We start from the raw sequence: 26,905 nt of genomic DNA on the forward strand, positions 1-26,905 counted from the left end.
CCCTGTATTATCAAGGGTACTTAACTTTCTGGATAGAGGACACGATTACAAGCATTACGAATTAAGGGACTGTAAAACTATGCTCACTCAGATACTAACAAAAATTAATAAGCTAGAAGGGTATACTTTTGCGGACTCGTATAGACAAGATGGTGGGTGTCACACTCTCCCCAATAGGGGTCCATCCAGATTTGCTACAGCTGCAACTCATACTGTTTCTGGAGTCGTTAAGGTGCAGCCGTCCCTGTGTCAAGAGGCTCTGCCTACGTCTTTTACATTTGTGCAATCCTTTGCAAAAACAGTAATAGTTCCACAGGACACATTCCCAGTCCAAATACTCACACATGCGCAATTGTGCCAGAAGGTTAGCCAGAACTCGGAAAAAATAGATCAATTATTATTTTTTCTCCAGGCTGAGGTGGATCCTCAAGTTGGGGTCCAAACTTCTGTTAATGATACTTCTGAAATATGCGAAGTTTTTCATCCGGAGAGTCCCTCAGTCCTTAGGATGCTGATTGAGGAAGAAGCACAAAACACTAGGAAAGAGATGGCCAGAGAAATGACAACCCTGCTGGTCTGGGGCGTTTCTTTGCTTCTCAAAAGGAAAAACGTCTATTTCTTTGCGCTATGAAAAGAAGAGCTGATAGGCAGACTGCCCAGGTGGCTTTAGATGCCACAGCACAAAAAACCCCCCAAAAAAAGAATGTCCCCACTAAATGCATCAGGATGTTGCGATCAAGGTTAAGTGATAAATTTGGAAGAACTTTCTGCTGAAAGCAAAAATACCTTACAACATCCCAGTATTGATGATAAACAGCTAACATTGGGATGTTTAGTGATTCAGCCGTATGGCATGGGTGGGATTAAGCCAGTGGTACCATCCACCAAAATAGGTGGTGATGTGAACTCTTTTAAAGTGAATCCTGTTTCTCACAAAGATTTACCTGCTAAACCGCCTCACACCCAACAAACCCATTTATCTTCATTTTACAAACCACTTGAAAATAAAATTACACAAATGGGGAAGATCAGTGCTGAGGAAACTGAGGTTGGGGTTCCAAAGCAGCCAAATATACCCCTGAAATCGCCTCCCATAAAAATGGATGATAACCTAGCAAAATCCCCAAAGGTAGTGGGTGATAGACCCCCTTCTAACTATAATTCCGATGGCATACAAGAAGTGGATAGGTCCGTTAAGAATTTTCATCACATACCTTGTCTCCTACCAACTAATATTGGGGAGTGTTCTGCAGATAATGACAAAACATCTTCGAATTCCTTGACCATAATGGGCTGGGTTAGTAATCCTGACATAAATGGTGATAAGTGATTAAACCGCTCTTTCATCCTACAGGCATTTAATAAAATTCCTGCGCTGAGAACTTTAAATACTGGGGATATTGATTGGATCACTCTTCCGGCTATAAATAATCATCGAATGGTGTGTAAAGTACAATCATCCATTATTGCAGATTTGGGGTGGCAGTACAAAAGAGAACTTATCTTGATCCGTTTGTCGCCTATCCTCTTTGATTCCATCGATGAGGCCATTATTTTCAATGAAACACCAGTGGAAATTGAAAACCCTGCCCCTGCAAATATTAGCTCATTGGCTCAGGGTGATGCCAAGGCAGCTGTAATTCCTCAACTAGTTGCCTTGTCAAACATCAGTAAAGACTGGTCTTGGTTGACATCCTTAGCTATCGCATTAAACCCCGCCATGGATTACATCCCCGGGTGAAAACTTTCTTTCTTTGACTATATTGTGCTGGAACTCTTGTGGGTTTACAAACTTAAGCATGTGGGCAAAAAATACCTCTCCTCAAACTCAAATTGATATTTTTATGTGTGCCAAGAAACCATGTGTGAGCATAAGCTCCACCTGCATGGATTCATTAGCTATCAGGTGGTGGCTTTGCAAGGTCTTAGTGGTAGGCCCTTTGGTGCCCTAGCTATATTTGTAAACTCTAATCTAAAAAGGAAGTTCACAGATCATCAGCAATATTGGCATTGGTGTTTTTTTAGTGAAACATTTGCTGTTCCTTATTTTATTATCTCCCTATATCACAATCCTGCACAATCAAAGCTACAAAGTGTCTTTCATGAGCTTATTGGGTTATTTGATGAAGTAATGTCCCAGCATCCGGCATGTCGAATACTGATAGGGGGGACTTTAATGTCAACTGCCTCAACTTGCATGATACAATAATGGTACAAAAAGGTACTATAAGACACTCCTTGGCTGTAACTAGAGGTGAACTATGGAAGGAATATTTTGCAAATTGGGAAATATCATTTATTCCCTTTGATTCATCCCTGGCACCCCACACATGGAGGAGGGGCCCCAAAACCTCTTGTATTGATTATTATGCAATTTCTTCCAATTTACAGGATGAGTGCAGTAAAACTATGATACTTCAGCCTGGAATTGGAGATCATTTGATGATTCAGTTGAATCTAACAATAGTTGTTGAGAGATTAAAAAATGACTTGAACCAGATATTTTTGGAAGGAGATCACCCTGGCATGTCCATCCGCTGGAGCACAAGACTTTGTGACAAGCTAAATGCGATGATTGATATTCATCCGCCTTCTGATGACATTATCACTAAACAGTTTACCTCACTACAAATGAAAGCGAGTTGGTTTCTACTTTCTATTAAAAGGGTGTTTGCCGCACTGCGACTCGCTGACAAGGAGTCTAAAAAATCAGATCCAAACCAATTTAGTAAAAGAATTTAATTGGCTAAAGGTTTTAAAAAAATGCTGATATACGAGAAGTAAAGGCAGCCTTGTTATCGGTAGATGAGTATAAGAAGGCAAAAAAGATCATTTGTAATACCTATCGCAATAAATGCCTTAATTACAAACGCAATCTGCACAATTTGATGAACCAGAGGATGACCACGAATCTATGTCGCAATAACAGACGCTCCACGCGGGCTATGTTGAGGGCCGACACACACACGCTCATCACTGATCAGACTTTTAACATCTCTGCTAACTCTTGGTCTTTGTTTTTTAAGCGTAAATTTCAGTTACCCAAAATGTTTAACAACACCACGATGAAGTGGCCAGGTACTCCATTATCACCGATATCATCATGGTCAATTGAGGACATAGAGTGCGCAATTCATGCTCTGAATTACTCAAAAGCTGCCGGACCTCATCGCATACCGCCATACGTAATTAAGCGCAACCCGCAGCTTTGGGCACAGATCCTAAAGGTCCAAATCGATAACATCCTACTAACATCCAACATTCCTCCTTCCTGGTTACGCTCTATAATTGTACCACTATACAAAAAGGGTCCAAGAAATGACCCAAATAACTTTCGGCTCATAGCCCTAATTGATGCGGCGGCCAAAGTTTTTGCTATAGTGTTGCTTCGTGATCTTCATGCTTATCTGAAACAACATAATATCTTATCCCGTTATCAAACTGGTTTTCGTGCTCAAATGGGCACAGCACTTAATGCAACATTGATGGCCCACCTCCTTGCCAAAGCAAAAGTTCCTGGCACAGGTCCTTTGTACATAGCCTCAATTGATTTGTCAGCCGCTTTTGATTGTGTGGTGCGGGGCTTGTTATGGGAAAAAATGGCCCCAGATGGGAATTCCTAGTCATCTTACATTCATAATTGGCAAATGACATCAAAATACCTCCTACTTGGTAAGGGTAAACTCAATGGGGGCAACCACCACTCCGATTCCAACTGAGGTCGGGGTTAAGCAGGGTTGCAAATTGGCTGCAACCTTGTTTAACCTCTACCTCTGCGGCATCAGTGAGATTTGGGCCAATGAAATCAGTTACCCCGCAAGGCTAGGTCACTTAAAGATCCATTGGCTTGCCTTTGCAGATGACATTTTGATTTTCGATCGAACGCCGTTCGGCTTGCAAACTAAATTGACCTTATTTGCCTCTTACTCTAGAGCTCACAACCTACAATTTAACCAAGCAAAGTCCCGAACTCTTATCCTCTGAAATTTAAAGAGGAACTCTCGCTTTTGGAAATGGACCATTGATAATATACAAATTCCATGCGCAGACACGATTAAATATCTAGGGTATCAATTAACTGATACCAATGCGATTACCACGTGGAAGGAAGAATTGAATAAAAAGACAAAATACCTTTCCACACAAATGCGCATGGTTTATATCAAATACTGCACATTTTCCTTGGTTCCTTTATTAGAATTTTATACATTAAAAGTTGAGGCAATCATTTTATATGCCTTGAATATGTGTCTTTTAGACATTCTTGATCAATTGCAAGGAGGTCTTTGGAAAGTGGTGCTTCGATTAGCTAAGTCTACTCTGAATGTGGTAATTAGACATGAGCTGGGCCCCATTTCCTTGTCGTCTCGATTCCACTGGCGGCTTCTTTCTAACCTGGCCAAAAATGTTGTTTCCACTGGTAAATTCTTTATACAAGGATTTAGGCAAAATGATAGTTGCTCACAACCCGCCTTCTATCTTGAAATACTAGGATGGTGTCTCTTCTAGCTGAGATGGCTCTTACTCCCATAGATCTGGAATTTTGACTTGCGCATGTAAAGCAACGCTTGTTTGACTATGATTGGAGCAAGACCGTAAACTTGATTGACTCCTTTAAATCTTATAAAGAAGTTACAAAGTTATGCACTAAGCGCCAGCCTCGTAACTTATATCTAGTACAATTTCCATGCAATAAAGTAATGCGATATCTATCTAAGATTCAAACTAAATCAGATGTCATCCCTGGAAAGAATCAAGAGTTGGTATCCGCAAATTTATGCAGCTAATAATTGTAGATTTTGCAAATGTATAACTCAGCCAGAGATCTCAGATAAAGGGGGACCAGTAACGGTTAAAAGATCAGTATCAGTTTTAATAGTTAGTCTTAAAAGTTAAAACATATAATTAAATAGGATGGTCCACATACAATACATACCATCCAATATAAAACAAGGGATAACGTAACAGGCTTAGGTAGCGAGTTAAAACAAATTCACAGAAGATACATACACAATCGGTACTTGTAAAACAGATATTGAAGTACCAGATTCTACTAGAATTAATGTGTCCTAGATTTATGTCTCTGTTTTTAGTCCAGAGAGTTGTCTCGACATGTTTCTGTTCTTTTTAACATTAGTATAGAACATTCATCAGGAGGAGATGGTTTTTACGACATAGCCAGCCTGATCCTTATTGGATTGTAAATATAGTCAACGTCTGTCTCATAGCATCTGGAGTGGTGCTGGTGGGGGCTCTCTACTTCTGGCAGTCAGTAGGTGTAGGGGAATTAATCAATCCTGCAGACTGGGGCATGAATAGTCTGGTAGAAGAGGTAACCATGAAGGTATGGCTGGCGGTTGGGAAGGATCCCTTTCTCAACGCTGTTGTCGAGTGACCGTGGCGTGTGGTGCCGGGTGTTAGTCAGGGAGGTTCTGTTGAGACGACTGTTAGCCTGTTTTAAAACTCTAGCATCTGCATACTAGCTTTGTCTCCTAATATATATAGACTACTATCCTCCCGGATATAGACAGAGTACACACTGTTAACTTGGACAAGTCAGTGATATACTGGGTTTCCTCCCTTTATAATTAAATTAACTCAGCCAGAGACCATCAAACATTTAGTGACATACTGTGTGTATTTTGAAATTGCTCGCATACAAATAATTGGAATTGAACGAGTGGGTGGGACGGGTCCGGCAAGGGAATGGTTTTGGATGACATGTATGTGGGGCAACTGTGTAAAGTTTATCTTGTTGCTGGCCTGGCTTCTCACAATTATAAATGTGGAACTGGAAATAAAGATGATAAATATGCAGGAAGGTTGAATATTGTGGTAGGAGCAAGGATGAGATGATATCAAGATAGATATTGTATTGATTTGTCTAGTGATTTGTCCTGGGATTTAGAACTCCCAAATTGTGCTAGTTGAAATGATGACCTATCGGGAACTTTGACAGACATAAGTATTGTGACTTCCGACCTGGTCATTTCTTGAGACCTTGATTACACGAATAGTGGCTATACCATGAAAGGTTTACTTATACGCTGGCAATATAAATATGGCGATGGTGTGACTGTTGGGATAGATGAAAGTTTAATTTTATATTAATGTGTTTATGCAAATTTAAGAAATGTAACAATATGTCAATGTTGTAGTTGTAAAAGTGTATTGATCAAACTAAAAACAACGGTTTGAAATTAAAAAACAAAAATAAAAAACCCTTTTTATGTCGAGCCCCCTGAGTAAAAAAAGTCGTTGGTAGGCCCCCCTCCCCAAATGCAAGGACTGCTTGTATTTTATATTAAAAGCAGTCAACTTTCTCTCTTTTTAAAAAGCTTCACCCTCAACAGTGCAGTTAAATGATTTGCCCAGGACCACACGTTTTGGTTGTACCAGCAGTGTTGCAGTCTGCGCTTAGTTATGTAGACAAGACCACCCCTGTTAATTTTTACATGATCTTCTTCAGGCCACACCTTCAAGTTTTAGGCCACGCCCATCAGGCAAGTCACGCCCCCAAATGAGGGCCCCGCCCTCAATTTCTTACCCCACTTAAGGCACTGGGGTTAGTGTATCTCTCTGTATGCTGGTGCGGACAGCTCGAGGTCGCTTTTCAAACAGATCAACAGGGTATTACAAAAGACATCCACGTAATATATTATTTGAGAACAATGGTACAAATTACATCTGGACATATATGGAACTTTCAGGTAGAGAGACTGCCTGGCCACTCCAAGATGCCTGCTTTAACACCCTTGATAATAAGTACAGATCACGCAGGAGAGGCATAACACAACCTCCTTATGTTTTCATAAGTACGTGGGTAGACAGCCCCCACCCCCCCCAGATGCTCCATCCCTCTGCTTCATTCAGCCTCTGCATCAGTACATTCCATCATGGAACCTAACAGGATGTATTGCAGTCAAGTCCAAAGTAACTAAGTGAATTCAAATGTAAATAATACACGCCCAACATAACACCAGAGCTAGCCTTCAGCATAACATTTACTAGTTTAATCACAGGTATCAGACAACTAGCATATAACAAACTAACAAGCAGATTCATGTCAGAATCAAGAAAGGGGAAGGAACGTGTTAAGAGATATACCGTTTTCTCCGACTGGTGTAACCGCCCTTTGGATGTCACAATGTGTGCCATGCGATTGTGTTTAACCATGTATTCTGCTTGGATGGTCCTGTACTAAAAGGGTATTTTACCTGTGCTCTATGCCTTACCAATGGACTGGGATGTCGTTCCCTAAGCACTAGCTAGGAAAGATATGTGGCAAAACAGTCTGACAGTCTGAGTGACCCAGCCTGCATGAATGTCCTGATTTTGAAGCAGGAGTTCAAATCAGAGCCCAGAGAGGGTGGGGAGCTTTTCTCTTCTCTGTGTCCTGCAAGAGCCAAGCGGGCCCTTTCACTAGAGCACTTCAAGTTCAAGGTCCAAGATATCAAAGGTGTGAAAGGTAAGAGCCTTTTCAGTCTTATCTGTGACTTAGACAGTATCCTTAATTATGTGACCACAGTTTACATCCTCCCATCCAGTACAGAACCTTCTTCATTTCATAGCGGACACCATATAGCATATTTCTAGGAGATATCATTGACAATTATCCCACAATGAGCTGCAGCTTCCACGGTTCCAAATGAGACAGCACTTGTATCCCTCCCACATATAAGATAATTCAACCTATGCTTCCTCCTGAACTAGCTAGGTTACTTTACTGTGGAATCCTGCTCCCCATACCTACCAGTGAGACCTTTTCTTGGACCACTTGGCAGTGATGGAATTCTTGCAGATCAGCCGTACATAGCTGTATCTCAGCTGTGTGATCAAGCTGGCACTGGTTGCTTGGGAACTTTTGGCTTTGTCAAGGGTGGTGTACGTCTTTATTTTATACAGGACACAATGTTTTTCACACCACTCATCAAAGAAATCACGAAACTCATTCCAGCTTAAGAACTCGCGACCTTTCAATTCACTGGATGCTGGCGCCAACTAAGAAAAGAACAAACAAAAAAGAATAAAATCAAGAAGTGAAGTACCTTTAACATTTGCCGTCATAGGCCTGGGGGTAATAATGCAGATACAAATATCTAAGCACAACATAACACATTATTAATAACTCTTTATTAAGTATAGGTACTTTTTAATAAATATATCAGTTGCAGAACTAGTGCATGTTGGTCCAAATTAAAAGAAAGAAAGCTAATTAAATGAAAACTAACAAGAGATTGCCTTTAATACAAGCTTGTCTACCCTGCGTGACAGCTTATATGTGAGTCCCCCAAAATCTGAAATGCTTCTGAGGCACAAGGTCTGAGACATAGTGTAACGCTCACAGTGTGTTACCTTCTTATTTCTATCACTGTCTCTTCTACATCTATCACCCGTGACATTAATATGCCCTTGCACGATTCACGTATCTCTTTATACTGGTGAAACGTGGGAGCTCATTTTCTCCAAATGAGTAATTTGGTGGTCCATAACATTTGCACAACAGAGGCCAAAAGCCAGCAAACACGTGTGTATGTTGTCTTTTGCCCTGCACTTTTGATCTATAGGTGCTCACATGCCAGGCAGCGTTTACTTTTAATTGTGAGCGCTGCTTGTCATGTTTGCATGACAAGTGGTGTGCAAAATTACAATTAAACTTTGCCCAACATGCTTGCATGCCAGGTAGCATTTAATTTTCATCCTGAATACGGCTTACCATGCGGGTCTTGTAAACAGTGTTCACAATTACAAATAAACGCTGTCCGACATGCTCACATGTTCGGCAACATTTAATTGTAATTGTAAATGGTGCATGCAACATTTACATTCGATTCCTATGGGGTCTGCCTGCTCTATGCTGGTGCATAAAGCAGGCAGACCCCATAGGGATCTTCAGCATCTGCGCCGGCATGACAATCCATGCAGGCGCAAATGCTGGATCATTTGTATAGTGGAGAGGAAGGAAGGCAGAGTAAATGCAAGCATCGTTTATCATCTTCACTCTGCCATACACATGATTGAAAATGTGGTGTGGCGTGAATGAAAGGCCTTTCGTTCACTTTACGCCACATACAAACATGAGCTTAGTGGTGTTTTTGAGCTGCAGCATATTGGTGCCATCTCTTTCTGAACAGATCCCACTGAGGTTTGATATTGCGTGTAAAAATATTCCTCTCCCCTGAGTTTTGTGCCCTTTACCTCTTAGCCTGTGTAGAGGAGATGCAGTCCTTTTCTGACTAGAGTGGACACTTTACATGTGTATGGCCAGGCAAAGTTACTAGTGTCTCCCATATCGCCACCTCCAGGCTTATTGACCAGATGAAGGATCTAGGACAAGCATAGTCACAAGCAGGAGGAAACAGGAAAGCACATTTCCCAAACTGCCCAGGATCTTGCCTCGCCCCCAGGTGCTGGTGACACCGGCCAATGAGATGGCTGAGCTCCAGGAAAGGCGGAACTAAGAGCGTCTCTCTGCCAGAGGGCTGCTGCTTTGCAGTAGAGACGCTACAACTTTCTCACCACAGCAGATACTGTTTAAAGCACGAATAACTACTGTGTTTCTCTCGCACCATCCCCTCTAGGCTCGGGGACCAGGGAAAGGATCTGGAACAAGCAAGGTCAACAAGGGGCAGGAAACTGGAGAGTATGTTTTCCAGACTGCCCGGGACCTTGCCTTGTGCTTAGCAGCTGGTGACACCAGCCAAAGAGGCAGTGAGTTCCAGGAAAGGTGGAATTAAAGAGGTCCCCTCTCCCCCTCAGCATACTTCGACTGGTGTGTGATAGAAAAGGGAGTAGAGGCAAGGCAGCCACCTGTGAGAACCCATGGGGTACGCTACATCACAACAAAATTCTTTACCATAGATGTCCTGCAATAAGATACTGTTAGGACTCTCAGACACTCGCGTAGGGCATTAGACCAGCAATAACTGCTTGCATTCTACAATTCTAAGGCATTGGGCCATATTACACTGTTGGTGGTATCCCGCTGGTAAATCCGGCTGTATACCATCAAATGGTAACACCGTTAACGCCACTTGGTCTGTTGGAATTACCGGCAGATTACAAGTGGCTGTAAGTGTTGGAATTCCCCATTCCGTGGAGTCACATAGGACTCCATGGGGGGGTATTGCGGCTATTACCGGCACAGGTAATACCGGCATTTTTTGGTGGTGGGGTGCCGCAATTACCAGCAGCTTGGAGCTGTAGGTAAATCTGGCCACCCACCACCAAACTCAGAGGGTGCCGGTGAGGTAACGTGCTGTTATGCAGTATAATACCGGCACGTTATTACCACACCAGCACACTCATAATGAGGCTCAATATCTTGCACAATATTCAAACACACAATAAAATGTGTTCCTGTTAACTGCTGATGAGCGGGGAAAATGCTAGTTTGATTCATGATCTCTTTGGGGACCATCATCTAGGCCTCATGATGCCAACTGAAATATGGCTCAGAGGCTATTACGCATTCGCTAGTTTCTTGAAATTAAACACTTTGGAAATTCAACTGTTAGGTGGACAGATGTGAAGTGGGGGCGTTATCAGTGATTGCCCAGAAACAACAGACCATTTGTATTATTGACCATACTGCCTTGCTGGGAATTGACACATTTATTGAAAATATCCAGTTCTCAGACAATGGGCCTCATTACAGGTCGGGCGGTCCGGAAAGAACAGTGGCGGTAAACCCGCTGCCACTGTTAATTACGGACCGCCCAATCCCGAGTCCTGCAGGCGGGAGGTGGCGTTCCCGCCAGGTCTGACCTGGCGGGTTTACCACCGCCCGCCTGCAGGCGGACGAGGAAACACCGGCAGCATTGCGAGATGCTGCCGGTGTTTCCATGATCCCCATTGAGTCCTATAGGACTCAATGGGAATGGGGATTTACACCATTCCACCTCCGGAATTCCCGGGACACCGGGGTTGTAATGTCCCGGTAATTCTGGGAATCACGGAGGCAGAATGGTAATACGAGTCCGGCGGTAACCAGGCGGTTTTACTGCCTCGGTTACCGCTGGACTCGTAATGAGGCCCACTGTATCTCTGAGAATTTTCTACTACAGTATCACCCTTCCACCCCTATGCAGCCAGCAATAAGTTCAGCCAACCTACGATTGCTGGCTGTTCCTAAGATTTGCTTTTCAACCTGAGATTGTCTGAATATTTGCTTTTTGTGTACCCAAACAACGGTAGCTGATCCCCAAACCTTTGAGGCTGGAACCTAATCACCTTTGTTTTCGGTCAATGCGGAAAACACTGCAGCAGGTGTTAAAAAGCTGTCTTTGGGACGTGTTAGAAAAGATTTTCTTTTTGAAACATCACATCTGTGGCATCAGTTGAACTCCTCCCAACCCAAGGTTTTGCTATTGTTTGACTTCTGTCCTACATTTTTAAGTTAAGTAAAGCCTTTTTGTTTTACTAACCTTCCGTGGCTCATCTCTTTTGTGTGCACTGGTCAGTCCTTAAGGCTGTCAGTGCAGTGGGACCATGCTCCCTTTCTGAAATTCCATGTGGTTTTTAAGCTGCACACATCACCCTAAAGTGAAATGCAACGTGGGGATTTGAATATTTTTGTAAGTTTTGTTACTTCACGATGCGTGGTGGCAGAGGACATTTATCTACCATGTTTGTCGTTTTGCAACCATAAACCTTTCCATCTTAACTCATAATTCCATTTTGCGTACCATATTCTCAGAATAGCGGTGGCACACAGTTTTAGCTTTGCCCTTTGGCCTTCTTTTTACCGTCCCGGGTCAGGAAATACGATATAAGGAAATCCATTTCCAAGGCAAAGACTCAGCTTTGCCAGGCAAAGCGACATTGTGTGTATCTGGCCGGGTGTGGCGGCTGGGACTATCTGGTCCCAATCAACACACTGACCAGGGCGATGTCAGTTGCTGGGCAGAGGTGGTGCAAGAGGCTGTCCAGGTTTGGACAGACATTGCCAGTTTGAATGGTGCAGATCCTTACCATTGGAGGACTGGGGGCAACCCCGGCTCAAATCTAGGATAAAAGGAGAACTTCTGGAGCCATTTTATAGATCGTCATTGTAGCATATACAACTCTGAAGAGTTGCCGACAGCTGAAGACCTATGGGTGGCCGTTTAAGGTTTCCAGCATGGCTTCCATCCAAGTCACAGTGAAGCCCTCTTCCTCTGAATCAATCTTCGGGTGATCCTCGTGGGTGCTATGACCCTTGGACTAGTGGGTCCAACTAGTCAATACCTTGGCTTATGGATCCTGCCCATTGGAGTCTTCAGAAGTGCCCCAGAAACATCCTGCAGGCTGACCAGTCCATCCAAGACATCTATTATGTACTTGCTGTTGTTCAGGTTCGCCTGTGGACTCTATAGGTCTCCATATTACAGGCCAAGAACAATCCTCTTCCCATTGCTGCTCTCCAACCTGAAGATGGGCCTTCCAGGAGCTGTTTGTGCTCACCACAAGAGTCGCCTGCAGCTGCTTGAGTGTGGTGATCGTTGCATCTGCCTGCTGCCATTGTGTCCTGAGGGTCTCTTGTCATTGTGGGGCAGTGCATGGGTCGTCTAGCTGTCCAGCATTAGGAACCGTTTCACCAGAGCTTGGAACTGCCACTTGAACCCAATGCTGATGCTGAAAGTGATCACTGCATCCATGACCCCTGGACCCCCTGCAAGAGGGCCTTCAAAAGAGTTAAGTGGGCCCAGCAAATTCAAGAACTCTAGGGCTTCCTGGCCAAACCGGAGTAAGAGGGTCGAGCCTGCATAGCCGTTTTCTCCCTCGCTATAGGGTTGCATGGGCGAAAAGTCCTCTCCTTGGCTTGGTCGTAATGGGTGGTGTTCTTGCCAAGAGTCCCTCCCCCAGCCGCGGCCTCCCCCCACCCCCAGGCTTCCACTAGTGTGATGGCAGTCGGAGAGGGCCCCTACACCTGTATGCTTACCTTTGTGTCTGCATCCATATTACACGTGTATTAACCATGGGCGGCGCCAGGCATGGGCTTAAAGCCCTCCCAATTTGAAGCAGCCGACATCACTCTGCTCTGTCGCCCAGCCCGGGGTTCAGACAGCAAGAAGCTGTCAAATTTCCCTTCTCGGAGAGCAGTTTATTTACTCACGTTTAAACTTTAAAAGTAAGCAAATACATCGCTCTCTGAGATGAGAAAAATGTCATTAACGTGACTGCGGCAGCAGAAAACTATCGGAGGCAGAGGTCAAAAGACTGCCCAGGCAATATCAGTAGACCCCCTATGAGGAAATGTGGAAGTTAAAGGCTTGCCTGCTGGGCGCACGTCTTAAATGGCCCACACTGCCAATAATTAGCATGAACTAAATAGCCTGTGAGTTATAGAGGTATAGGTAGGGTAGGGTCTGAACGGTCCGGAGGGAAACGGGAAATAAAACAAGCATTGGTAATGCCAACAGTTTGGGCTTTTGGATAGGCATGAGAAAGGCACTTGCGAGGCACTCACATAGTGATATTAACTGGGCATTGATGGTAGCCATTGCAAAATGATGTGGGTACCTGGGCATCCAATAGCAGAGCTGTACAAATGCCTAATACTTGTACACAAGCGAACACGGTTGGCTTTGCCAATGCTCGTTTTTAACAGGTCTTCCGTGAAGGACACGTACAGTGCTAATAAATCGAGTGACTAAAGGCGCACCCGGATAAGACATTTGTATTACACCAGAATTGTGTTTACAGCTCCAGGTGCACAGTTTGATGGTGAGTCTTGCTTAAAGTCAGCACAAAGAGTTCCCATGAGGAACTGTTTTGGGTAGGGAGGGGCAGGAACTGGGTGGGAATGGCCATAGGGATTAGACTGTCAATGAGTGGGCAAACAGCCACACACCTTCAACCTTTGTGCCCCATCTCATATGCCATTTCTCTCTATCTGTACTCTAATGCAGTGGTTTCGGCTTATAGGCGTCTCTGCCACCTAATAGCTTAAACTAAAAAAGGTTTTGTATGTGTGCATGCAAGGTTTGTATACATGTATGTGTGCATGCATGTGAGGGAGTGTGTAAGGTTGTGTATATGGAGGGGATGTCTGGAAGTGTACGCATATGAATGAATGCCGTGGGAATGGTGTACATGGGTGCTTGTGCGCGTGTGTATGACAGTGCAGAGTGAAGGTTTTGGGTGCTGGTGTGAATGGCAGATAAGCTGTATGGGTGCAGGACTGGTGGGTGAATGTGTATGTATATATGTGTGTGTGCATCTGTATATATGTGAATCTGGGTTTGTGTGTCTGCAGCTGTATAGGTGTGCGAGTATCTGCATATGTGTGTATATATGTATGGGGCCTGGAGAGGGGCATTGGAGCATGAACATTTTTTGGCAGGAGCATGGCATGTTTAACTGGCCTTTTTTGGGCAAAGCAAAGGCAACTTGAGTGTTATTATGTGAAGGACGGGCTGGAGTGGGTGGAGGGTACAACAATGGGGCTGGCTGGAAATGTTGTACTCGTATTAAGAGCAAAGCCAACATGTTGAGTATATTTACATGGGGGGGACATGTATCCTTACTGTGGCATGGCATTTTATTTACTGGTGTTAAGGTCAAAGACAAATGAGAACATAACTGGGAGTGTACATGGGGGGACATGACATTTTTACTGGCTTTAGGGGTAAATACAACATGATGATGTTACATGGGGGACATTTTATAATGATGTGATATTTATATAGCGCTTCCACCAAAGCGCTGTACAGAGAACATACGCACATTCAATTACCACCGAACCGAAGTTGGCACTCATTCATCAACCTCGCAGGATGAAAGGCTGAGTTGTCCTTGCCAGGATTTTAACCTGCGACCTGCAGATCGCAACAGCGAGCTCTCAACCTGCTGAGCAATTTCACTAGCTAGCCAGCCAGCCAGGACATGTTTCTTACTGTGGCACGTATGTTTTTTTTATACTGGCATTAAGGCAAAGCCAGAAGGAGTATGTTCTTACGTGGAAATACTGGCATATATAGGTACACCAGAATGGACATGTGTGGGCAAAATCAATATGAACATGTTTTTTTATACTGGCAAGAGTACTGGCATATAGCAGGCAAAGGCATTGTAAAAATGCCTTGGAAAACGCTGCTGTGCATTTTGGGTGGTTTGGCACCTAATGGACTTTTTTCATGTCTTACCCTACAAAACCGATTGAAAACTGAGTGGGTTGTTACCTAATTTATCACTGTAAAATGCACCATTTTAACCAATTATTTCTAAAATATTCTGAGGTGGTGAACCCTGAGAACTTCTTTGATTGGTTGGGGCTCCCTCATTATGCTTGGTTACTCCTGCGCATTTGGCCGGGGGCAGAGGATGAGCCCGACTACGTCAGTTGCACGCCCCAATTTGTTACACAATCCTGGCTATGCCTCTGGTGATTTGGGGTGAAAGAGTCATCTGTTAGCCAAAGATTGGCGTAATGACTATTAGGACTAAATATCTGAGGAAGACATCAGACACACAGGCTCTGAAATAGTGCTGTCAGAAGAAGAATCTTCTGAAAGAAGTTCAGTATCCAAGGCACATGCCTCGCCAGGTGCTAATGATGGGGTGCATCAACGGGGGGGGGGGGGGCGGATGGACGGGTAAGGAGGCCACATCGAATGACGGACTATGCATGAGTTACGGTCGAGAGGGGTAAATTGAACTTTATCACCATGCTGGAACCTCAGGCCCTGCATGTAAGACCCACATTATTTCTTCCAGCAATCAACCACTCCTCCTTTCTGTGATTCACACAACAGATGCCCAATTTCTTCTAACAAAAAGAAATATGGACCCCAGGACCCTCTGGAGGGAGGCTGAAATCATCCAACACTGGCGAATAGCAAGGAATTGGACCATAACAGCATTGCACCTTCTGGGTGTTCAAAATGTTCAAGGCGATTTTCTAAGCAGGTCGCACATGATGATCATGATTGCGTCTTAAAAGAAAAAGTATTTGAAAGCAGCGCAGAGCAATGAGGAAATCCAAATTGGTTCTTTTAGCATCTGCAAAATATGAAAAATAACAAATTGTGCATTGAGAACCGAAACCCCCTGTTACTACTGGTAATTTGGAAGCTATAAAAATACAGATCCACAATGATCATAATAGCCCCAGTGTGGTCCCAGCATCAGTCCAGCTACATCATCAGAGGCTGCAATACTGCTGTCCAAAATGAAGTGTTACCTGCAGCATGGCCATCTGAACTTTCCCCAGTGCTGCATGAATCTTCTGGAAGAATTATAAAAAAACATACACTAGATCATCAAAGACCTTGTAGTAGAAGAGTTCTATCAGTGTCTTGACAGAAGGCCGAATCCAACGACATGCCAAGAACAAAATTATTTGGCAAAATCTGGTTTGTAGTAGTCCTCCGTTAAGGTACATCTATCACTAACATTTGTAGGTTAGTTAGAAGGTCTTAAGAATATTAGCCTCCTAGGCACCTTGGCTCAACCAGGGGAACAGAATATTGTTCTGACAAACTAATGGGTACCTAAAAGGAACCAAGGCACAAATGTGATTTGCACTGTTCTTGGAACGTGGCTTTCTTGGTCATCATAAAACTGTCCAGGATGAATAGGGAAATTCAGCTCTTTACATAAATTAAACTTTCATGATTCTTTCACAATATCAAGGAGCGCCTTAGAATACGCCCCTATCCTTTTCCTTCCTAAAGTGGTTACAGATTTCCACATTAATTAAAATAGTTTGCTCTCATATGTCTTAAAGAATCTTCTGCCGCCTGCTAAAATGTCCCTTCACAATTTAGATGTGATGAAGGCCTTGTGATGAATCTTGTGGGGTCATCACTAATTCCACGGCTGTGACCTCCTCCCATGTGGTCAGGGGATGGCAGCCGCTTCCTGGCCCTGGTGGTGGTAATATGAGGGAGGATCATGTGGGAGGAGACGTTTGCCGGAGAGAGGTGGTGACGCCACTGGAAGAGACGTGGTACTCCACCCCTTCTCCTGAAGAAAACCCTATGAAACCTACACTTCTGATGACATACTGTCATTCTTACCTCCAACATGCACAAAACTCACATAAAATATCCTGTTTCTAGTATTTTATTAAGTGGGACTCCTGAACAACATTGTTTTAGAAATCCCATAAACTCTATGGACTTCAACTCCCATAAAGCCCAAAGTACTGAGACGAGTCAGAGGAGGAAGGAGTTGATACAGATTGAAAGAAACCCAAAACTGAATGTGCAGACTAGTTGTTTGATTAAATACAAATGCGCGGGACATTTAAAAATGCATCCGCAGTCAAAATGAAAGCAGCACGGGAGAGGACCGTGCCGGAGGAAGTCAAGAGAACAGGCACTTCCATGCGGCAGCTCGCAAACATGAGAATCACATGCCGGTGTGGCGAGAAGGAAGGAGAGACGCAACAGGTACCTTTGGAGGACCGTGGAGTACCGAGAGCAGCATAGGAGCCCTCGGAGATTACGGCCATGCTGGAAAGCAGGATTCTCCAGTCCAGGCGACCACGAGAATTCGGCAGGTGAGCATGGAGCTGAAAGGAATACTGGAAGGAGGTCCACAGTACACAGGAGGGCGTCCCAAAGAGGGAGCTTCATCACAGAGACACGCAAGAGGTTGGGAATGCTGCAAAGTACCGGTGAGTCTGCCCAAAGCCATTGGGGTCCCTGGGCTGTACCGACAGGCATATAGACAAGAAAATTAATTGAGAACATTTGAATACAGACCAGATAAACTGCAAAGACAACACTTGTCTGAGATGTCAATGTGGGGAAAGTTGGAACAGGTATTACCTTAAGCAAGTAAATAGAAACACAGCAACATACTACAACTGTGATATACGTGAAGGACAGTGAAATTGATAAGAAGTCCATAAAGAAAGCTCTGGCAACCAAATATACCAAGTATTTTCATTTTTTAAATGGAATACGACCCTTGGAACTGTGGGAAGATACCTGGCAGGAGAGTATACCAGGGCATCTGAGAGAAACCCACTAAAGGATTGCTGACAGGAGCGTATACCCGGAGGTCCACTCAAGTTGTAAAAAGGAATCTAGGAAGCACATGAAGGAGATCTTGGTGGCTAGAGGCACCAGGCATTTTCAAATTGTGAAGTTAAACAAAGACTTTTTGTGATAGAGATGCCTGGTAGGGGAGTACACCAGGAAATCTGAAGAGCTACATCAGATAATCTGCCAAAGTACAAGAGAAGCTAAATAATACCTTATATGGAATTTCTCATCGGAGTAAGAATTCTTGTAACCAAAGAAGAGTTGAATGTTAGGGAATGTATTGTTTACACGAGAACTTTTGGACGCTAATCTAACAAACCAAGAAGATTATTGTTTGAAAGAAACACTTTTGCTATCCTACTTGAACTTTAAGACACTGTTGTTTGAAAGAGACACTTTTTCCATCCTACCAGAACTTTAAGACACTGTCGTTTGAAACAAGCACTTTTGCCATTCTGCCTAAAATTCCAGGGAAAGGAATCGCCATTTAATTCTAGAGACTTCTCTTTGGAAAATACTTTTCTGTTGGATTTACTTATTCACTTTTGATTATGAACACTTTTCAGCAACCATAAATCAGAGATATTTCCTTGCTCCCTTAGTTGTTCATTTCTAGTGTGAGAGCCACATTAGAAGGTTGTGGACACAACAACAGTTTATACCTTTAATAACTTCACACAGACGGATCTTTAGTTTTAGTTTTCAAGGTAGAGAAACTCGCCTTAGAATAGGGATAGAGAAGCATTCATCTAATCCATTTTCTGTTTAACAAATATGTCTGAAAATGAGAAAATTGCATCTTTGTGTCCGCCTCTCATTTCTGAGCCCTCACAGCCTTAACATACTATTTAAACTGAACACAGAAAATCTAAGCGACTGTTTGTTGAGCATGTTACAATAAATACAGGTTTCCCTGGTGCTAAGCAGTCCATAACTAGGAGGATTGTTTTGTGTGACAGGATCCGAGACTGGACCCTAACAGAGGCGAACAGAGCCCCTCCCAGCCTTGGGCAGGAGGGCTACCAGGGTTTTTACCATAGCCAGGGAGTTGGGAGGGCCCCAGTCTCTGCCTCGCATTCATATTTCATGTTCAATTAATATGGTGTCACTGTCGGTCAGTCAATACCTTTCCGTTCCGATACTAACCTGAGTTATTCCTGTCCCATTTCAGAACTACTAGTACCAGCATGCCCGGCTGCCACCAGAAACCAGTTGCATTAATACAAACAGTCATTGAAGACATAGTTAAGTCTCAATTGAAGGGTCAATTTAACATCTGTACCTAACATCTGGAAACCCTAACTGCCTTAGAGGAGGGATTGTTGAGAGACAAGGACACCCAGCGGTACCACCTACGGTCCTCCAGAAATTGAGTAATGGCGAATACCCAGCTGTCTTCTTTACACAATTTGACGGAGTGGCCGTCACCACTGGCTGGCCTCAAAAACGTTGGGCTCAATACATTGCATCTCTTCTCACGGGCATGGCCCAACAAACTTTTAAAGCTTTGAATTCCGATGGTAACACCCCATATGAAGACCTGAAGAGGGGGATCCTAGAAAGAATAGACCACATGCGTTATGGAGCACAGCTCAAACATCTCAGACTACGGCAAAGTGAGACTCCCAGGTTGATGATGTACTGGGTGAAGGATTTTCTGAATCAATTGATGGCAATATAACTGTAAGGAAGGCATGGTATCAACAGTAAAACAATAAAACAGACTTCAAGGGTGTTTATTGAACTTCAAGAAGGGTATGATGAATGCCTATCTAATCCTAAACCTAGAGATGGGGGCAAGCTACGACCATCAAATAATAATAATGCAGTCCTAGTGGAGTCTCGTCAAAATAAAAGAGCCTATACTAAAAAGAACCATTGCCAAACTTTACTGCTAAATACAAATAGTGTGGGGTAGTGTTCATGTAAAAGAAAGAAGTGTTCACAAAATGATATGTCAGGATGTTCGGCCGATTGGCCTCCCTTCCCCACGTTTTCAGCATGGGACAAGGCAGTTCACTCGAGCAAAGCACACACTCTGGTCCTGCGGCGTGAGGATACAGTTCCATTACCAACATCAGGGCCTTCTGTGCCCAGGTGTCTTTATTTCAAAGTCTCTTGATTCAGAGGTCCTGATGAACCACAACAAAACACAAAGTTCCTTTCCGTTTATAAGCATTCAATTCAGGTGGATTCACCCTACATCCCCCTCAGATGGACTCAGATCATTTTGATATCACGCTCGTTACTGTGGATCCCCCGCATTCCAGGCTCAGATTCCCCTTTTTACAATGTACAGAGAATATTCTTTCTCAGGTGACTCACGGTTCACCACGGATCCCCCTCAGCCGGGCTCAGATCCTTGCTCTTACACAATTAGACTCCCTCAGCCGGGCTCGGACCGATTTCAGTTCGCATTAAACTATCAAAGACTTTTGAATGTGCCCAGGGTTCAGCTTGACCCGTTGCAGGACCACTTCGATCTAAAAATTCCCTTTTCACTGTTTCCAGCCAGTTGGATACCTAACAGAGACCTTCAAATGAGCACCTACGTGGCACCGGACCATTCTGTCTACGGTAACTTTCTTGGCCTTCAAAGTTCAGTCACTCTTCTGGTTTTCAATTATATTTACATTGTCTCGTTACATACGTTTCAAACACTGTTCTCTTTACATTTCTTCATACATCGTTGCCGCTTGCAACCTTGGTTCTAACACAGAGTGGTCTGGTATCAGTCTCTCAGACTCACCGGCTGTGCTGTCTTTACTGGTGCTGCTTTGCTGTAGGAGTCAAGGACAGTACCACAGCGGCAAAGGCTCCTCGCCACCTTGGTTATCGACGCGTGAGAGCCCCGGGTACCTCCGACACACAATACAGGTTTCTTCAACTTTAGTCCAAGGTTTGTTATTTTCCAAGGTTCACGAAAGTAATGGTCTGAAAAGGTCAAGAGCCCTTCACTCCTTGCAACCCTCTCTGGTCTCGCTGTCTTTCTCCTCGTATTAAACTGCCATCTTGGAACTGCTGCCTCCTCGTGTGCTTTGCCTTGCTCAGTGTGTGCTTTCATGCTGCGTCTTTTATCCGTGTGGGGAAATGTGATTGAAGTCGTGTGTGTAATGATCAGTAATTGCCTGACCATTGTATTGGGACATGTCAGGCTCAGGTGTTAGTCAATTTTCTCTTACAGTCAGCTGTCTGTGAGAAAGTGTTTGTGTCGGGGAAAGATGGCCAGGGGGGCGGGGCGGTTCAGTTCCTAAGTATCCTACCTTGTAGGATGGAGAAAAGGTGTTACAGGGAAGGGGATAACGCATCTCGCTGTCACTCCCCTAAGACCCTTCATCCAGGTGATCCTCCCGCACTGGTCCACCCCCAGGAACTGGATCCAAAAGCAATAGCCATGTCCTGCCCACCTGGATGACAGATCCCTGGGGACTAGCGGGTGAGACACCTTCTCGTTTCTCACATAACACACAGAGCAATTGTGAATTATTTGCTGCCATATGTACAAATGAGCCCTCACTCAAGGAAGCTATTCAGACAGGCAACGCCCATTAGGGGGCCATTTACTCCCGGATCTGTTAGTGGATACGAGAATACCTATGGAGGCCAAACCTGGGGCCTGTGTAAGAGAAGAAAGTATAACCCCAGAGAAGGTTGACTTCTGCATGAACTGCGTCAGGATCGGGGTAAGCCACAACCCATCCAACATCCAAGGGTAATCCAATGCTATGCCTGCGAGAAACCAGGCATATAGCTAGCTTCTGGCAGTTTGCCTTAGGCCAAAATACGGCAAGGTAGGGATTCATACGGCAGGAAGCACACACTTGATAACATTGTATGCCAATGACATGCTTCTCTACCTGCGCTTCCCGGAAGAGAACCTGCAATATGTTCTGGAGGTGATGGAATGCTACACCACCCTCTTGCGCATATTGGTGAACCCCAGGAAGTCCAGCGTGTTCCCCTTGAGGAGATACAGGGGCATTCCACTAGGGAAACTGCCCATTTTGCAGATACCCTGGCGGATCGAGACGTTTCGATACCTAGGCATAAATGTATACCACAGGATAGAGGCAGAGCATAAATACAACACGGAGAAAGCAGTTGAAGGCATCAAAAACAGCATGGCGTTTTGGTCCAAATTGCCCCTAGCCATGATGGGAAGAGCAGCTTTGCTCAAGATGGTTGTTTTGCCCAGACTGCTACACTTTTTTGTGAATGTCCCGTACCTGATCCCCAAAGGTTTTTTTGTCAAACTTCATAGCCTGTGCAGGTGCTTCATATGGCACAATTCTAGGAACAGGGTGGCCCTTTGGAAATTACAAAATTCGTGCGATAAGGGGGGTATAAACCTGCCGTATTTTGAATTGTATTACTTGGCGGGACAGCTACTATATGTAGCTTGGTGGTTGTCTGAAGATGAATCGGCGGAAGCCAGGCTCTTGCGGGGCGACTCGGCCCCCTACTTCCTAAGAGAGACAGGGCCTCATCACGAGTTGGGCGGTAATAGCGCCGGCGCTAATAGCACAACCGCCAACCCCCCGGCGCTATTAGCGCCGGATCACGGGTTTGGCAGAAGGGATATTGCCCATTCCCCATTGGGCCCAATGGGGAAAATTCCCGCTATTACCGCTGGCGGATTTCCCGCCGGCGGTAATCGCGCCGAAAATCGGCAATTTTGCTGCGGATTTCCCCCAGCTCAGAGCTGGGGGGAAATCCGCCACAGCCATGATCTGGCAGACCCTTAAATGCGGCGGTAATAGAGCTACCGCTGCATTTAAGAGTTACCGCCAGACTCGTGATGAGGCCCACAGTGTGGTTGCCTAAAACGAAAGTGTTGGGGATGGGGAGATTGCTGGTGTTGGGTTGGGAGGTCTGGCGTAGAGCATGGCGAACTGTGGGTGACCCGGACCCACTCACTCAGCAGGTCCCGCTGGTGGTGTTATGTGGGGGAGACTCCCAACTGGTAAAAGGGGTCCGCAGATACTGGGAACCGGTGGGCCTGGCCACCCTGGGAGACATATGGCAGGAGGGGGAGGCATTAGGATTCCAGAGATTAATGAAGGAGACCGGGGTGCATAAAAGCCAACATATTACTTAATCCAGAATCATGAAACGGGTGAGGGAAAGGTGGCCCGAAGCAATACTTGCAGAACAACCTGATGCCACCATAGAAATGATGTATGATGTCTCGGAGGGCGGGCATGAAATATCTCGTATATATGAGTTACTGAGTACAAAGGCGGGCAAAGAGCTGCTTCAACTGAACCACTGGATGTCGGACCTATGCACAGCATGTGATTCTAAGCAGATTAACAAACATCAGAAATATGAGTTACTGAGTACAAAGGCGGGCAAAGAGCTGCTTCAACTGAGTTATGACTGGGAGGAGGAGGTGGGTGAACCCATGACAGATGGACAATGGGATAGAGCCCAAAGGTACCATAAGAAGGTGTCCCGGAATGCGAGACTTCAGCAGATCCAATTATATGTCACCCACAGGGCATATTTGACCCCCGGTAGAATTGCTATGTTCGGTGGCTCGGCTACACAGAAATGTCCCAGGTGCGGGGAGGAGGAGGCTGGGTTGCTGCATATGTTCTGGGCTTGCCCGGAAGTGAATAGATTCTGGATAGAACTGAAAACAAGATTGGCTAACAATGGGGTGGTGCTTGACGTGGGGTCTGCTTGGGCATGCATGCTAGGGAGCTTTCCCAGGCCACGTAACCTAAAGCATATTAGCAAGATGAAGGACCTGGCTTATATCTTGGCCAAGCGCAGAATTGCAATGTGCGGGAAAGCGGCCCACCGGCCTAGATTGGAGATGTGGTGGGCAGACCTCCTGAAATGGGCAGAGGCAGAAACGGCGGCCTGGTATGAAGCAGTCACTAGAGGTGGGGAGGAGGAAGTGGGTCCCCTGATAGCCTGGAGGCAATTGGTGACTTCATTGGTGAACCCCCACCAGGCTGACCACGAAGCAGATGACTTGGATGAGATGATGATAATAGAGACACCTGAAGATGCTCAGGTGGAGGACAAGGAAACAATGGCTCAAGTTAATGGGGAGGGAGGGGGGAGGACGGAAGAGAGCATTTTATAATGTAATGTTTTAATATTGATCACGAATGTCCTAAATGGTTGTAATGTTTGGAGTGTTGTTTGTTAAAATAATAAAAATGATTCCCAAAAAAATAAATAAATAGCTAGCTTCTGCACAGGCCAGCGGAGGGAAGAGTTAATAGAGATAGGGCTCCTGAATCCTGCTCTGTAAAATGAATCTCCCCACAAGCCTGAACCCGACTGCAAGAGAATCCACAGGCGCCAAGTACCTCCCTGATCTGTTCCCTGAAAAATAGGAGGCTTACAAATCCCTTTCTTGAACTATGTATACAAAACAGGAAGCTATCGGACCGCTTCCACGCCGAAGTACCTCCATGCAACTGCGTGCCATCCTAGTTTCCAGACGAGTGGATTGCAGTGACAATCATGCTGTATTCATGGCGGTCGGTGGTTTGATCGCTTAGCATTAAATATGGGCAAGCTTACCGGCCAGTCTACACAACTGCAATAAGCAGGCTACTGACCCAGGTAGCAGCTTTCTTGCAGGATGCTAACAGGCATCACACCCAGACCACTACATAAAATGCATTCATCTCTTTTAGATTGGGAAAGCAGAGTTTCCTTCAGCCCTGAGGAAGAGCGGACTCTCGAAACATGTGTCTGGGTTGGACATATTAATCCTTGCTCCAATTTCAGTTGTTAAGGCTTACCATTAGCCAGTTACACATCTGTACAAATTGGAACTGACAAACAAATGAACACAACTCAATTCAACCATCACAGTTGTAATGTATCAATCTGTGTACCAATACGTTCAATAACTCAATGAATATGTCGTAAAGTGTAAAAATGACTATTTCTGTGGTTTCAACACAAACATCAATCATAATGAATTAATTAAAATGTAAGTAATCATTTGTTGTTGGATTTGTGTGAGGTGCCTGGTGTGACAGTGTGCTTGCAATTGACTGAATTTGTTTATGGGTGTACCACCTCTCGCATGTCTCCGATGTGACTGAAAGCGTTACCTAAAACTCCCTAATTTGCAGCGTATTAGACTCGGACACTCCCAACTTCCCAGATACACCACAGGAGGTGTAGAACTGAAATTCCACCTTCCAGTGATGGCCCATGGAAGACCGGGAAAAGCCTTATCAGACACAGGGAGCAGGAAGACGACCATTATATCACGATCTAAAAGGAGCTAACCAGGTCCTCTGTCCAAAATCATGCGTTTTCTTGGGGATGCAGATCTATATCACCAAGCCAAGGAAATTGGGGGCTTCATTGCGGGTCCGGCGGTAACAGTGCCATTGCTACCTCAGTTTGCCGGTGGACCCATAATGATTTACCGGCGCCTGACTCCCCGGTAACACCGGGGGATTACAACCCCAGCGGCTGGGAAGTCAGGCGCTGGTAAATTGTAAATCCCCATTCCCCATAGAGTCCATCAGGACTCTATGGAGTGGAGATCAAGAAGCACTGCCACTGTTATTAACGGTGCCAGTGCTTCTGTGATATTCTGCCTACCGTGGCCGCAGTGCCCGGCAGGGTCAGACCTGCCGGGAACAGCGGCTCCGGCAGGCAGACTTGTAATATGCCGGTCCGGAAACAATGGTGCCGGAAAGCTTACCAGCACCGTTGTTTCCAGACGGCATAGTTGTAATGAGGCCCTAGGTATTGGAGCACAGCATGTCGGTTCTTATTACCGTAATGCCTGGCACACTGGAGGGAGTACTACTGGGGAAATACTTTGCCCTCTGCCCAGTGTTTAAAAGCTCTCTAGACCCACAAGGGAAAAACTGGAGAGTTTTCAGATCACCAGTCTGCTAGAACACCAGAATGGAGGGGGGCATAGAAGAAGGGGTGGAAGTTTATGTGACGGGGGTATGAGACTGGACACTGTCCAGGGGGAAACAGGAATCACTTCCTAGGCTGTATCAGGAGACTTAGGATAATAGCCCGATAGCAGGGTTTTTACCAGAGAGAATCCTGCCCCATAGGTGGGGTGAAGGGAGGACTCCAGTCTCTGACCCCCTGCATGTACCATCTTAAATGAATATGGCGCCACTGTCAATCACTCAGTATCTTGCCATTTTGATGCTGGCCCGAGTTGTTCTTGTCCCATTTCAGAACTACAGTACCAGCATGCTCAGCCACCACCAGAAGCCACAGCGAACTGAAGAAGGAACTTGGCGAAACCAATGAAATCTTCCCATACCATGCCAAATTAACAATATTCACTGCAGCGTTTGAAAACAGCAGAGCCAAGTGAAGACTGAACTATCCAGAGCCCAAAACCAGACTTGATTGTCATGCAAGACTTGCAGTGTGAAAACCTATCCAAGCGGGGAAAGCGCAAACAGATTGGCCCTTTGGGACAGATGGGGCACCAGGCCAAAGAAAGGAAGGGGAAAGAACTGAAGAGGAAGAGAAACATATGAAAAAAGTGAAGGGGGCTCAGGTGAGGTCAGGAGGTGGACATAGTGACCAAGCCGAGGATGGACTGTGAAGGTGCGCATTGAAGAGTTTGGGGTGAAGAGTGGTACAGGGGAGGTGTTGGTAGTGAGAGAGAGCGTGATATCAGATAGTAAAGGCGGTGCTGTGAGTGTGTGGCAGGGAGAAATGAGAAGGAAGAAGGAGGGAGAGAAGAAAGGCAAGAGGAAAGCAGAAGAAGGGGAGAGGGCAGAAAGCGAGAGAGGAGAGAGCGGAGAAGGGGAGAAAGGAGAAGGGAGATTGGAGCGGAGAAAATAGGAGAGAAGAGAGTGTGTGAACATTTGGAGAGATGAGGAGAGTGGCTGGAGAAAGAGGAGGAGCAGAGAGATGGGAGGAGAAGGGCAAACATACAGCTGGGTAGGACACTGGAACAT

The 26,905-nt window shown here is 45.1% G+C and overlaps 1 protein-coding gene across 2 annotated transcripts in view; it reads right to left on the reverse strand.

Annotated features, from left to right (window-relative positions):
- The window catches only part of LOC138526876 (uncharacterized), a 1,504,711-nt gene that overhangs the window by 43,689 nt on the left and 1,434,117 nt on the right, over positions 1-26,905 (reverse strand). For both annotated transcript variants that reach the window (XM_069637661.1, XM_069637652.1), the window contains one exon: positions 7,754-8,001. In XM_069637661.1, the coding sequence (XP_069493762.1) occupies positions 7,754-8,001 (248 nt within the window). The remainder of the gene's footprint in view (positions 1-7,753; positions 8,002-26,905) is intronic.

Source organism: Ambystoma mexicanum, chromosome 1q, assembly GCF_040938575.1.
Source record: "Ambystoma mexicanum isolate Mex_15411 chromosome 1q, UKY_AmexF1_1, whole genome shotgun sequence".
NCBI lineage: Eukaryota > Metazoa > Chordata > Amphibia > Caudata > Ambystomatidae > Ambystoma > Ambystoma mexicanum.